This window comes from Hemicordylus capensis, chromosome 5, assembly GCF_027244095.1.
Source record: "Hemicordylus capensis ecotype Gifberg chromosome 5, rHemCap1.1.pri, whole genome shotgun sequence".
Lineage (NCBI taxonomy): Eukaryota > Metazoa > Chordata > Lepidosauria > Squamata > Cordylidae > Hemicordylus > Hemicordylus capensis.
In genome coordinates, this window is record NC_069661.1 from 200,210,050 (window position 1) to 200,225,814 (window position 15,765).

The 15,765-nt window shown below is 42.5% G+C and overlaps 1 protein-coding gene across 11 annotated transcripts in view; it reads right to left on the reverse strand.

The window, feature by feature from the left end:
• MGAT4C (MGAT4 family member C) overlaps positions 1-15,765 on the reverse strand; it is a 586,007-nt gene that overhangs the window by 12,711 nt on the left and 557,531 nt on the right. For all 11 annotated transcript variants that reach the window (XM_053254490.1, XM_053254487.1, XM_053254492.1 and 8 more), the window contains one exon: positions 3,268-3,420. In XM_053254490.1, the coding sequence (XP_053110465.1) occupies positions 3,268-3,396 (129 nt within the window). In that variant the 5' untranslated portion in view covers positions 3,397-3,420. The remainder of the gene's footprint in view (positions 1-3,267; positions 3,421-15,765) is intronic.

The following is a 15,765-nucleotide window of genomic DNA, read 5'->3' on the forward strand; positions in this document are numbered from 1 at the left end:
AACAAAACATGTGATTAAGTTCAAATCTGAATCAATTTGAACCAAACTGCATTGCTTCGAACCAGTTGGGTTGAACCAACCAGCCTGGTCTGGCTGGTTTGACGGAACCAGTTATAAGTCCAGGGGTGTGAGACTCTTTCATATGTAAGGGGCAACCAGGTGGGGGTGGCAAGAGAGGTAATAAGCTGCTTGCCCTCCTGGTGTGGCCCCAAGCACACTCCTCCCTCCTTTACCAAGCCGCTGCTTGGCGGCAGCTCGGTTTTGGCCTCTGCGCGTCTGCAGAGGCCAGAACCAAGCCACTGGCTTGGTAAAGGAGGGAGAAGTGTGCTTCGGGCCACGCCAAGAGGGTGAGTGGCAGTGAGCAGTGGTGCAAGCCACTTTGCTGGCCAGATAAGGTGCTTATTACCTCGCTTGCCACCTCTGCACAGGTGCCCCTTACCACCGCCAAATCACTTCGCCTCAACCAGGTCTGGTTCGGTTTGGTCCACGAATGAACTTCTGAATTAGGCTCAGTTTGAGGCAAATCAATCAATCAATCAATCGTTTCTGTCACAGTTCTAAAACCCAAATAGGACCCCACAAAATGACCAACAATGATCTAAAATACATAACCAATAAAACCATAAAACGCATCCATGAAATGACCATGGAATGATTTCACCCCTTCATGTAAGAGTTCTGAGAAAGACCATGAGATCATTCACACAATCAAAAACTGTGCTCTACTCTAGGTTTGAGTGTGTGCTCCTAATTTTTGGTTGTTTTGAAGCAAGGTAGGAGGTAGAACCTGGGTAGAAGTGAATTTTTATTTGTATAGAAGCAAGGTAGGAGGAAAACCTAGGTAGCTTTCCCTCCTACCTTGCTTCCAGACAATCTCTTCTACCCAGGTTTTCCTCTTACCTTGTTTCCACACAATTGAAAATTGGGAGCACACACAGCTCCCAAGCCAAAGTAGAACACAGTTTTTGATTGTGTGAATGACCTCCTTGTTTTCTGCATACTTGTATCTGTAAGTAAGGAAACCCTTAGAAAAAAAATGTTTATACCATTAATCTTCCTTGTAAGTGTGTGTGTGTGTGGGGGGGGGTCAGCCGGGCGGTGGGTGGGGAGTGTGTGAGGAAACAGACTCAATAACCTAAGCTACTGGATGGATCATAAAAGTCTCAGGAGAAGTACGTAAACAAATACTTAGACTCAGCGATGAAATATGCCACGTTTGTTTTGAGAGAAACAATGAAAAAAGAATCCTTTATTACAAAAAAGACAAATTAAACATAAGACATCATGCCATCTGGGAAGTTCACATAAAGATCTAAAAACAAGCCAAACAGAAACAGCATAAACAGCAATAAATAAAAAGGACTGAGATGTATCTGGGGAGATTTTGAAGCAATTAGCAAACCAAAGGAGGCATCAGTGAGAGTGACAGAAAATATGGCATAAGCCAGGTCAAATTTAATCACAAGCAAGGCGTTATGCATAAATAAAATCCCACACAAAACATGAATGCAAGCAGTGCCGCTAGAAGAAGGCATATCTCAAAAGCCAAACACAATGCAAAATGCGTTCCCAAAGTGACATTTTTGTTCTAGGGAAAGGTCTTGACTAAAACCTTGATGGTCAAGATGCACACCCAAAGATGAATGGTGGCATTTGGAGGGGGGGGAGGATTGCTTTAATGATTAGGACACTGTCTTTGGTTAAGTGAATTGCCCAGTTCTTCTAGGCTAAGGAAATTGCCACCTCAGAATTCTATGTTTAAGGCAAGAAGGGACTACTGAGGAATCCTGGGGAACCAGATGTGAATGACAAAGTAATGGGAGAAACCATTGGTTTCATGCTCTACTTGTGAATTTCAGAGACATTGGTTGGCTTACACTGGAAAGAAAATGCTGGACTGGATGGACCTGTGGTGTAAGCCAGAAAAGTAATTTTTATGTTCTTATGTTCCTGGCTCTCTTTTCCTAACTTGGGAACTGACTGAAGGCCACTGAATGACTTCAACTCTTGACAAATTAGAAGAGTCCACTTTTAATTCAGCATCCTAAAGTCCTTTTATTTCAACACTGCTTAGCTCCTGACATATGCCAACTTTTGTCACATTGGACATGTGCAGTCAGGGATATGCTCCAGAGCTCCACATGTGTTAAATAAATCATGGAGCAACGAAGAGAAGGTTCCAACAGTGACTGGTCTCTTTGCCCAGTCTGTTTCTTAGGCCATTAAAAAAAAAGGTCTATTTTCCTGGTGCGCAGAAGGTGGATAGAGAGCAGTTTCTCTCCCTTTTAGTATCATCAAATTGATTGGCACTAGATTTAAGACAGCCAAAAGAAAGGAAGAAAGTATTCCTTTACACAATACATGGCAAATTCATAAACTTTGCTGCCACAAAATGTTGAAGTTTTTCACACCCAGCTTTTAGTTCGCATCTCCTCCTAAATGGAGGAGTGCATTCACATTTTGGCCAAATTTACCCCAAAGTCCAAGCGAGCTATCGGGGAGTACATCACACACAATTCGGGGTTTTCATCAAGCGTTCATCAAGAGTGCAGCCCAATTTATATCCAAGGTTTTTAAAAAGAATCTATTGTTTGCGTCGGTTTTGGGGTGGCAAATTCAAACTCACAGTAAAGCCTTACAGAAAGCCCTCAGTAAAGCCTGCTGTCTGGGAATGCTCGTGGTAATGGCCACTAGCTTAGATGATTTCGAAAGGGGATTTGGTCAGATTCATAGAGGGTGGATCTACCAGCAGCTCCCAACCATGGTAGCTTAATGCAGAGTTCCTCAACCTTGGGCCCCCAGATGTTGTTGGACTACAACTCCCAGAATCCCCAGCCACAAAGGCCATGTCTGGGGATTCTGGGAGATGTAGTCCAACAACATCTGGGGGCCCGAGGTTGAGGAACCCTGGCTTAATGGACCCTCCAGTTTCAGAGGTAGTATGTGCTCAATACCAGTTCCTGGGAAGCAATTGTGAAGCAGAGCTCTTGGCTTCATGCCCTGCTTGTGGACTTTCCCAAGGCATATGGTTGGCCATTATGGGAAGCAGAGCTCTCTTCACAGCTTCACAGATAGAAGTGATTGCTAGGAGAATCTAGTTCTGCCTTTGGACAAGCCATCACACTGTTCTAAAAGTCTTACTAATCACAAGAAATGTGCAGTGCTCATCCTAACGGAAATCTGTTTGTTTGTTTTAAACCCTAATGGTATTTTTTTTTAATCCTATACTTTGAAGAACAGTTTATTTTATATATATATCCAACTTACCAAGACATAGCTATCTTCAATGTATACGTTCATGAACAACAAGCAAATGACAAGCACTCCTAGAAAGGATACAGCGGATCGCTTTCGTAAGCATCTCATTTTGTCCCAATACTTCAGTGTGAATAGCATATGGAGGAAGGCAAGCAACACCTCCTAGAGAAAAAAAAACAAAGGGACATTTGGTTTGGGGGTCTTGTTGGGAACATGTTTTAAGGTTACAGTTTTCAAAACGAGCAGATCTGCATTTGTTCTTTGCAGATGTTTAGTAGCTACTTCATGTCAGTGCAGGAAATTAACAGAAGCTAAATTGGTTAGAAGCTTGGTAAGGTATGAAACTGAAATTTGTAGAAATCTAACACTTTTGTACAGCAAAGCTACAGCAATACCTTGTAGGCTTTTTGCCTTAGGCAGGGATATCCACGACACCAACCGTAAAAGTTTCCTGATTTTTAAATCCTGTTAGCTTCACATCAAATTAGGCATTCTTTTCCAAGTTGCTGATCTGAAGCTGTGTGGTGGTGTTTTATCACCATGTGCTCAGCAATGAACTGCACAAAGCTAAAAAGAAGTGTAGCAACTGCCAGAAACTCACTGGGATAGAATGTAGCAAAAGCTGTGGGTAGAGCGATTATATGTAAAAACATAATTATCACACGCCATCGAAAAGTTCAGAGCTTTGCTGTTTTTTAAAAAATAAAATAAAATAAAATCTTGTTGTTACTTTGAAGAATTTTGAAAAGGTAATGTCATAGCTATGGTGCAACATACTATTACATGTCAGAAAATGTATTCATATTTTTATTACCACTAGATGGCAGTATGGACACATAGTTGCTCTTGCAGTACGTTATCTAAATACTCCACTTCACTTTTTCAGTTTAGCATACTTAGGGCTGAATCAGACCAATTATATTCCCTCCGTGGAGGAAGTTTGATGAAAACAGTTATTATCATAATTCAAAATCCATGTAGATTTTCCAGCAAGGCTTTGTACTACCTGCTTTGTGTTGCAAAACTACCTCCAACAGATGAGAAAAAGTGAGAGTTTGAGCCCAATTAATATTTATTTCTGTTGCTATAGACCATGTCATTCATTTGTAATGATGAACCATTTGCTACATAGGGCAAAGAAGATGTCTGTTATAAACAAAAATGAAAACTAAAAGCTGGGTGAGCAGTTTTAGCAAACCTGATTTTTTATTTTTTATTTTGCCTCTACACCATAGGATAAAGATATGAGACACTATAAATGACTCGGTTGAACTATCACATCCATATATTGTATTATGGATATTTTATTATTCATGGGCCTACAGCAGAATACACTATCAATAGGACTAATCTACCACCGAGGGCTACTTGCTTCTAAGATGGGAGAAAGTAGGATGAATAGGCAATTTCTGCCTCAGATTTAAACTGTGGGACCTTTTAAAACCTTGTTTTTAACCCCTGCTGCACACCGAGTCAACAGTTTCAACGAGCTGTCCACCACAATCCAAAGATCTCTCTCCTCTTATTCATCGACAGCTAAGATCCTAATAGCATATTTGTGGAGTTGGGTTTTTTTGCCCTGATATGCATCATTTTACACTTGCTTACATTGAACTGCATTTGCCATTTTGTTGCCCATTCCCCCAGTTTGGAGAGATCTTTTTGGAGTGCCTCACAATCTGTGTGTCCTATGCTTTTTCCTCCTCCCCATCGACACTAACACTGCCTATGGGGACCTTATGAAATCCTGCACTGCTTGAAAGTAAGGTGAATAGGCCATTTCTGCCTCAGATGGAAACTGTGGGGGAGAAGTGGCCACCTTAAATATGCCCATCTACATTGGCCTGAATGCCATGGGGCCGTTCTGGCCTCTATTCACCTTGCAGTGTTGTACTGCATTTCGCAAGCAGTCCCCTTCTCACACCAATTCACTGGACTATGGAGTATTGTCCTTAAGAGTGAAAATGGTAAAACATCCTAATATGGAGCTCTCATCTTTTACAAACTTTCTAAATTTAGGAGAGCTGCTTTCTTGCCCTCATGGTGACAAGCGTTTGGAAAGGTAATGCTGCTACAGTCTAAAAAGCCAAAAGACAAATAAGTACAAGACAACCTGAACTGGAACATGTGCGTTAAGGATGTCTCTTGATGTTCTTGGCTTGAGCTGGTAATAAAAAACCCTTGGCTTTTAAAGTGTTCCGGCTGGAATATATGAGCACAATGTGGCACTGATGTACACTCCTTTGGATGTCTATCACTACATTATGATGATTCAGTCTTATGCTATGCTTTGCTGAGATAATTGTATATAAGAGCCGATTCTCATTGCTCAAGTTTTTCTTTGCTCCAGTACTCAGATATAACTTAGCTATAGCGATGTGCCGAAACGTGATTCGGCTTCCAATTCGGCATGGTTGCTGACCATGCGATTCGGCCACACGATTCGCGATTCGGCTGGCACATGTGCAGAAGCCATGTGCATGTTGGTGTCATGCAGGCGCAGCTGGGAGACACCCTGCCAGTGCGCGAGCATTGCTGGGGGGGGAGCACTGGGATGATGGCAATGGTGGTGAGCAAAAGAGGAGCAGGCATGGACCTGCTCTCCTCCACTTTAAAGGGGCTGTGTAAGCCCTCAGTTTTAAAGGGATGTAACCCGTGATTTGGAAGCCAAATCACATTTCAGCACATACCTGCTCAGCTATTGGAGGATCCACAGTCCTAAGTGCACCCAACCAGTGCTCCGCTCAAGTCCCTACATAGCCACTGGTGGTTAATGATAATTAGACTAGGCCTTCCTGTGTCAAATACAAACAATGAGAATTTAGACTTATGCGTGGTAACTCAGATAGAGCTGGGGGCTGTGCCCTGGTTATCTCACGCAGGATGCCACATTGAATGTATCAAGGGTCCCCCCCCCACCTTAATTAGGAAATCTAGCCAAGAACTAATCTAGCCAAGAGAGCCAGTGTGGTGTAGTGGTTAGAGTATTGGACTAGGACCAGGGAGACCTGAGTTCATATCCCCATTCAGCCATGGAACTCATTGGGTGACTCTGGCCAGTTATGTGTATCTCAGTCTAACCTACTTCACAGGGTAGTTACGAGGATAAATAACCATGTACACCACTCTGGGCTCCTTTGACGAAAAGCGGGATATACATGTTAAAAAATAATAATAACTTGGGATGCATTGTAGTACATTGGAAAAAAGTAGCTTTTGCTTCCGAATGTTTTCCCCCTCAAGATACAGTGGCTAACATGATGCACAGCCTCTAGCGGGAGAGGAGTGACTTGCAGCACTGCTGCTGTAGACCTGGAAGCAGCAGCATCATAATGGAGAACAGTGGTTGGTGTTGCAAGCATCATCGTCGCTGATGATGCTTGTAACACCAGCAATGGTGTTAGAAGCATCAAAAACAAACAAAAAACAGCAATGCTTGTCGTGCAACCACAAGATCCTTTACAGTGGAGTCACAAATTCTGAGTCCACAGCAGTGGCACTCCCGAGAGTAGGGGTGGGCAAACTTGGCCCTTCAGTTGTTGTTGAAGTACATTGATTGTGGCTGGAGAAGTTGGGAGCTGTAATCCTAGAAGCTGTGCATCATGCCAGCCAGTGAGTTGTTTTCTGAGAAGTTTTTGGTTCACTCCAGTTTGCAATCACTAGCATAGCACATTTTGGGCTGTCATCCTAAGTATACTTACTCAGAGTAAATCCCATTAAAATCAAGGAGATTACTTGGGAGTAAACATGGCCAGGACTTGGCTGTAAACATGTTTAAAAGATATAAAATGTAACTAAACTATTAAAAGGATGAAAAGCACAACAAACACACCATCATCGAATCTCAGGACAAATATGAGTCTAACAGCATCAGTTCCACCTACAACATCATTGGTAGGTTATTTAATCCCTTGTGAACTTGATTACAGTGTCCTAATCATACTCTCTCTGCACTCTGCGTCCTGAAATAGTATCAATCTATTGCACATTTAGTTGATAGGATTGCCTTTCTTCATGCTTGTCCAATTTATGTTGCCGCTTTTGCTCTTAAAAGGCTGAACATGATGCCCTCAGGGTTATGTGCTATCGCCTTCATCCGCTGAGAACTCCAGACAGAGGAAATATCTTTCAAAATACCAGGCAGGATCTTTTATTAGATTGTACATGAAGTTGTCTGCTATCAGCATGTGTCATACTTTTCCATAGCTATATGACCCATTTCTGATCCATTTCTGATACATAGCTATATGTTACGTTTCCAAAATTATTATGCAGATTTGCAGGTTATTGTTGGTACTGAAGTGGATCATTAGTGAATTGGAAATGGTCCATGACCTCCTGCAGATATACAGTAAAGTTACCCATGCCTCATGGGAAAAACTTGTACGATAATACGATAGAATATTGGTGAGGGACATTTGTTGCCTATGGCAGAAGAGAAAGGAAATATTATTGAGGACCTGACAGGACACACTGTTGGGAATGATGCCAGAAAGTGTAACTGCTAGCATTAGAGCAGAATTCTGCCCCACCAGAGTCCACACTAGAAGCACAGTTTCCAGCAAGAGAAGAAGCTTGCCAGAATAAGGCTACAACCCACTCCAGAAATGAAAGATGGCCTCCAAATCAGGTCAATGAAAGCTTCTTCTCCTCCTTACCTTGCAGGCTTTGGGGCATGCATGTCAGGAGGTTAGAATAGTCCCTTGATCCTTACTTTGCTACTGCATTAAACAGGATCTTAAAACAGATATGCCTCTGGTTCGAGGAGCCTTGTAACGTGATTTACAGGGTGTCTGATTTGATGTTAAGTATTCATGGACCTTAGAAAACTACATTTCCCAAGGGTTCCTGGTTTTCAGAACAATGGCACTTCCATATGTTAGTGAGGGAGTAAGGAATGCTCTTGTGCTGATATTTAGTCTCAGAAATACAAATTTATAGGCTTGAGAATAGATGGACATAATGCTGGTTTTTTTTTATGTTTTACCTTTAATTTCAAGGTAACTGTTACCATCTTAGCCAGATGGTTGATTAAGATATCCCAAATATGATAGATTTGGTTTCTGTTTTCTTTATGTAGATTTCTGTACATACTTTAAAAATATTTCTAACATGGGTTGGGTTTTTTAAAATGTTTTTTACATACACTCATTTCAGCATGACACACACTGCTTTTTCTATGGATTCTAATACTTCACCCATCTTGAAGCTTTATTTGTATAAGTCCTTTTGCTTTGCAGCCCCTAAATTGATGTTGCGTGCATGTTTTTATCTGACACTTTAATTGATTTGCCTCTAATTGATTGCCATGTGCATGTGTCAGCTTCTATTCTATCCTTCTTTTAAGGGCATAGAGCATTTAACATATCATCCCTAAAAATGAATCATTCTGAAATGCATGCTCAAAAACACTTGTCAACCTTCTTGGAAATGTTAAAAAGTTGCTCTTCAAGCTTTTAAAGTGTCAGCTATTAAGAACATAAGAACAGCCCTGCTGGATCAGGCCCAAGGCCCATCTAGTCCAGTATCCTGTTTCACACAGTGGCCCACCAGATGCTGCTGGAAGCCACAGGCAGGAGTTGAGGGTGTGCCCTCTCTCCTGCCATTACTCCCCTGCAACTGGTACTCAGAGGCATCCTGCCTTTGAGGCTGGAGGTGGCCCATAGCCCTCCGACTAGTAGCCATTGATAGACCTCTCCTCCATGAAGTTATCCAAACCCCTCTTAAAGCCGTCCAGGTTGTTGGCTGTCACCACATCTTGTGGCAGAGTTCTACATGTAGATCACACGTTGTGTGAAAAAGTACTTCCATTTGTTGGTCCTAGACCTCCTGGCAATCAATTTCATGGAGTGACCCCTGGTTCTAGTGTTGTGTGAGAGGGAGAAGAATTTCTCTCTCTCCACTTTCTCCACACCATGCATGATTTTATAGACCTCTATCATGTCTCCCCGCAGTCATCTTTTTTCTAAACGAAAAAGCCCCAGGTGTTGTAGTCTTGCCTCATAAGCCATCCTTGGTGATTCTCTCCCTGCATGTATGCTGAATTTGATGGCACTATGGTCACTGTTCCCTAAAGGGTTGATGACACTGACATCACGCACCAGGTCCTGGGTGCCACTCAGAATTAGGTCCAAGGTCGTCTTCTCTCTGGTTGGTTCCAAGATCAACTGTTTTAGGGCATAGTCATTTAGTGTATATAGAGATTTGACCTCTTTGTCCTGACCTGACTGTGAATTTACCCAGTCTATGTGTGGGTAATTGAAGTCACCCATTATTATGGCCCTGCCTCTCCTTGACACCTCCGTGGTTTCCTGCTGCAACTCCCAGTCACTGTCGGCGTTTTGATCTGGAGGGCGATAGCATGTCCCCAGTAGCACGTTCCCTTTCAGGCCTTGTATTGTCTTTCACAGGGTTTCTGTGGAGGACTCCAGTCCATCTAGGTTTTCTAGCTTGTTAGATTCTATCCCTTCTTTAACATACTGTGCTACCGCTCCTCCAAGGCGCCCCTCCCTGTCCTTTCTATAGAGTTTATATCCAGGGATAACAGTGTTCCACTGGTTCTCACTGTTCCACCATGTTTCTGTTATGCCCACTATATCTATTTCTGCATTAGAAACCAAGCACTCCAGCTCACCCATCTTGGCTCGGAGGCTTCTGGCAATGGCATATAAGCACCTATACACTGAATCTCTCCCCTGATGTATGCTAATCTTTTGACTCTTTGACCTGCTGACACAGGCTCCTGTCTGCTCTTTATGTGGCTCTGCTCTGTCCTCTTCTGTTTTATCTGAATTCTTTGCACCCTCACACTTTAAAGGATGGCTTTTGCCAAACGGGATACTGCCCAGCTCCCATCGGCTGTTTCCCAGGCGTAATTTTAAAAGCTGCTCTGCAACCTTTTTGATTTTAAGCGCCAGCAGTCTGGTTCCATCTTGGTTCAAGTGCAGCCCGTCCCTTTTGTACAGGCCTTACTTTCCCCAAGATGTATCCCAGTGCCTAACAAATCTAAAACTCTCCTCCCGGCACCAACGTCTCATCCATACATTGAAACCCCTCAGCTCTGCCTGTCTCACTGCACCTGCGCATGAAACAGGAAGCATTTCTGAGAATGCTAGCTTGGGGATCCTGGACTTCAATACACTACCTATCTGCCTAAATTTGGCTTCCAGGACCTCCTGACTACATTTCCCCACATGGTTGGTGCCAACATGCAACACAACAGCTGTCTCTTCCCCAGAACTGCCTAGGAGCCTGTCTAGACTCTGTGTGATGTCCGCAACCTTCACACCAGGCAGGCACGTCACCGTGCGATCACCACATGGGTCACAAATCCATCTCTCTAATGATCGAATCACCCACTAAAAGGAGGCCCCCACCCCCCAGAGGAGTATCCCCTGTGCGAGAGGATATGGGCTCATCATCCATGGAAGGGGTCCCTTCTAAAGGAGCATTTCCCTCTTCCTCAGACTGATGTCCTCCTTGCCCAAGACCTTCATTCTTCCTGACAGCAGAGGAGCTACCAGCCCTGGAGTGGGATGCCTCTATCACATCCCTGAAGGTCTTGTCCACATGGCTCTCTGTCTCTCTGAGCTTCTCCAGATCCGCCACCTTGGTCTCAAGGAACGGATTTGTTCCCTGAGGACCAGGAGCTCCTTGCACTGAGCACACACTCATGACTTCTGCCCATGGGGCAAATCGTCATACATGTGGCACTCTGTGCAATACACTGGGAAGTGCCCCTTCCCCTGCTGACTTTCTATCTTCATACTGTTTTTGTTAGCTGTTTACAGTATTTAGAGATAGTTTATTAGAAGCAGTTTATTGTCTGTTTATTAGATAGTTTATTAGAAGGATAGGTCTCAGTTGTAATGGTCAGCTATTTATCTGTCCAAACAGCCTTTCCCAAGAATATGGGGGATATAAGGGAGGGATTTGTACTTACGTTCTCTTCTCCACCAGGCTCCTTGTGATCACAGGGGCTTATTCCAGGCTCCCCCGCACACTTCCCGCTAAACTCCGGCAAAACTACTACATCCTATTTGCTATCCCTGTTGCCTATGCTCTGTTTTCTATGCTCTCGGGCCTTCAACTCTTATGAAGATTAGCCTTCCAACTGAGACACAGGATGTGAGTCAAAGGAATGTGGGGCCTCTCCCAGCCCTAGATGACTCCACCCCCTCCAGGCAGGAGCAAAGTAAACACTGGAGTTTGGAAGCCCTAGCAAATCCTAGCCCTGGGAAATTCTAACCCTAGCAAATAACAGAGAGAGAGAGAGAGAGAGAGACAAAGACCTACCCCTTGAAGAGAAACATCCCCTGAAAATCTCCCCTCTTCCTGTTAGTTTATTTGAAGGGGAAAAGGGTAGATGTTTAGGAAAGCTTGATCACCTTCTCAGCTGTGTCTGATCTTCACAGAGTAGCCTTCCAACTGAGACACAAGATTATATCCCACATTGGGCCATTTGAAGACTGCCATGGAATTCTGTTCCACCATTACACAGAATAATACAGAATAAGAGTGAATATGCAGAACAAGAGTATATTTTCTGTGTACATGGATTGATTTAAAGTTGTTTTTATCCATCAGTTTCAGTATGTGCTGTACATATATACATCTAAGAGCCACAGGCAATGTCACTTCTCTACATATTGTACAGATCAGGGTTTCTCAGTGTTGGGTTCCCAGATGTTATTGGACTTCAACTCCCATAATCCCCAGCCAAAGGCCACTGAGGCAGGGGATTATGGGAGCTGAAGTCCAATAACATTTGGAGATCCAACATTGAGAACCCCTGGTATAGCTAGCTCCCTGAAGCCTCTTTAGGTGTGATGGTGCATAATGTATATGTACATTTGGTACACATTCTTAATCAGTAACATATGAAGCAATTCTTTATATAAGCTCTGAAAGTTTTTCTTTGGTGTCTAAGAACTGTTAGCCTTTCTAAATAATCTCACCATTTTATCTATGCCCTGAGAGCTTGCTTCTCTGGATTAGCTGCCTTATACTGATTCAGAAAATTGGTCCATCTAGCTACAATGACTGATGCAACTCAATTTGTTATGGGGCGTCTAACAAAGATGATGATGATGATGATGATGATGATGATGATGATCTCCAAGGTTTCAGGAGATGCCAAGGATGATCTCCATAGTTCAGAAAGAAGTTCTGAAACTGCAGCCATCATGATCCTAGACTATTAACTCCGATTTAATCATTTGAATTTTCCCTCCAAGATGTCCTGTTTGCATTTCTTGATGGTTGTATCAGAGAAACCTGAGAGTAGTTCAGCATTTTCTCCAGGGTTGCATTATTGCCCACACTAGGCACGATTATGATGCATTAAAAAACACAGCACAATTTTAAGTCCTGCTCTTTGATGGGATTGGAAGACTCAACTGCAAACAAAACAGGGGGAAAAACCTATCAGAAATAAAAAGCTCCACACGTTTGTGTGTCTATTTCTCTATAGTAAAACTGAATTAAACATACACTTGAGGCAATGAAATCAATTTTAAAATTGTACTCCCTGTCCATACAGGGAACTAGACTTTGCCATTGTGCTGTCTGATTGTGCATTAGACAACCAAGTGGCATCCATTCAATTGTTTAATATTTATTGGTGTAATAAGTCTGGTGTAGAGGACCTATTATTTTTAAAGAGACATCACCAGAATAAATTTGGTATGTATTGCGCTATGGAGAATTGAATATATTCTGCATTACACACATATGCAATAGAGTCAGCACTTTAAAGGTGATTTATATACCATTGTGTGGCTTGAATTCATGGAAACCCATTGCCAATAGGTTTTCTTGGGAGAATAAACTAATTTTTAAATGTATATTAACCTAGAGCCAATTGCCAGCTCCATGCACATCATTTTCCAAGTCCTTTTTTTGGAATGAATTCCTTTATTGATCAGGAAGTCTCTGTCTGAGTGCTCAATGAGAGGCCTTAATGAAAAACATATTTCAGAAAAAGATTAATAATATAGCCAGTGGAAACCAATTTTCTTGTGTTTAATCTCCTAATCTATTTTACATTATTTCCCAAGGGTGCCCTGGACTTCACAGATACATGGTTCTGTGGAAAGAATCAATTACACTAAAAGAAATACCGGAACATAGATGTAGGTCCCTGCCAACCTATCACGTTTCTACAAAGATATTTTTATTTGTCACTACCTTGACAAATTTTAGCCAATGACCAGGATTCCTAATCTGTAAGCGAATTGTGATGCCTCATAGGTGCAGTGCTTCTCTGTACACTTCAACTCCTGTACATTTTGTTTTACACTTATATCCCGCTTTTCCTCCCAGGAGCTCAGAGCATTTTTATCCTCACAACACCCTGTGAGGTAGGTTAGTTTGAGAGATACATGACTGGCCCAGTGTCACCCACTGCGGTTCATTTTTGTTTGTGTGTTGTTGTCAGGAGCTTCCCTTTACAGATGAGAGTAGAACCCCGTTCACACATACAATCATGATCTATTCAGACATTACATTTTGTTTGTGTACAGTGTCTGTCCACAAGTGCATATTATGTTTTGAATAAAAGTGAATCTGTGTACTGTCCTTCTCAAATGCAGTTTATAGATAGGAAGTATCCTATTGTGTTTGCACTGAACATAACGATAACACTAAATTGTACACACATACTTAACTATATGCATGTACTTGACATTCACACAGTATGTTCACCACACATACAGTACAGGAGTACCTCATTATCCGCGTGGGTTCTGTTCCCACAGATTACTGCAGGTAACGAAAGTGTGGATTATGAGTAATTGAGTCTATGGGACGATAATGACCTCCGAGGTCATTACCAGCCATCCCCAACCCATGTATATATGGAATTAACCCCTTTTTGGCAGTTTTTCCCCCATGTACACCAAGGTCAGGTGTCCATTACCCAGCCGCGGATATGCAAAACCAAGTCTGCAGATCGTGAGATAAGCCTGTAAGACAGTTCCTACCTATACTCTGAATCTGAGGGGAATTGTACCCATGATTATTTTTAGACTGAGCATATACAGTCGTTCACCCAAAAATGTGTACATGTGCATGGACACCTGTACAATGACAGACCAGGGCTACTGTAAAAAACAATTTCATTTAAAAAATGAACCTGGGTAGCCTCAAATGTCCAGTACAAAGTGTAGAACTGCAAGTATGTGGAGCATAATGGGTGCCTAGCTGTATGTGCAGACAGATCTGTCCGCACACATAGATTTGTATGTGTACACTGTACACAGATTATACATGCACTGAAATAGATAGACACATAGATAAATATTATTTAAAACAACACAAAAAAATAACAGATGAATATGGCTTAGGAGTCATCTCCATCTATAGGGCTTTTAACTGCTCAGAGGTTTCAAATCCAAATAGCTCTTACAGTCTGCACACAAGTGCCTTGTCACCAGTTCTACAATCAAGCAGCAAACAAGCATCAGCAATCTCTGATTTGTGTGTAGAATGCAACCTTGTACAGTTTGTATATGGAAGCACCAGCTCTCACTAGATCTGAGCCAATTCTACACAGGTTCCAACAATAATGTGGCAGCCATTGTTGCAGCTTCAGAGAATACGACAGGAGCACTTATGTCATTCCTTGGACTGCATGGTGGTGGAGGGGAGAAAAGCCATTATAAAAGTCAAACTGGAAGATGGCCGCTTGTTCTCTCATGAGGGTAGGGGCAAAGAAAAAGGCTTTTCTCCTGGCCCCTTCTGGTCTGGTAAGTAGTTGTAAGGATAAGTTTGGGGCAGATGGCAAAGCAAAGCTTTTAAGGAAGTTTGGCTTGAAGCAAAATCCCAAAATGGTCTTTAAAGCAAAGCAAGGGTGCGTAGCACAAACTGAGCAACCATAAGAGTAAACTGATCCAAAGAAGATATGAACTGCATTTGCCATTTTGTCTCCCACTCACATTGAAGCGCATTTGCTATTTTGTCATCCACTCATCATACTGAGTGAGTGGGTGGAAAAATGGCAAATGTGGTTCAATTTAAGCAAGTGTAAAGTGATGCATATTGGGACAAAAAACCCCACAACTTCACATATGCACTGAGGGGCTCTGAATTGTTTGTGACCAACCAGGAGAGAGATCCTGGGGTTGTGGTGGACCGCTAGTTGAAAGTATCGACTCAATGTGTGGCAGCTGTGAAAAGGCAAATTCCATGCTCGGACTCATTAGGAAGGAAGGAGATTGAATCACTGAAAATAAAAATGCTAATATTATAATGCCCTTATACAAATCCATGGTGCAGCCAGATTTAGAGTACTGTGTGCAGCTCTGGCCACCATACCTTAAGAAGGGCAATGTAGAACTGGAAAAGGTACAAAAGAGGGCAACCAAGATGATCAGGGGCCTGGAGCACCTTCCTTATAAGGCAAGTCTACAGTATCTGAGTGACTAAAGGGGACATGATAGAGGTGTATAAAATTATGCACGGAGCAGAGGAAGTGGGGAGAGAGACATTTTTCTATCTATCTCACAA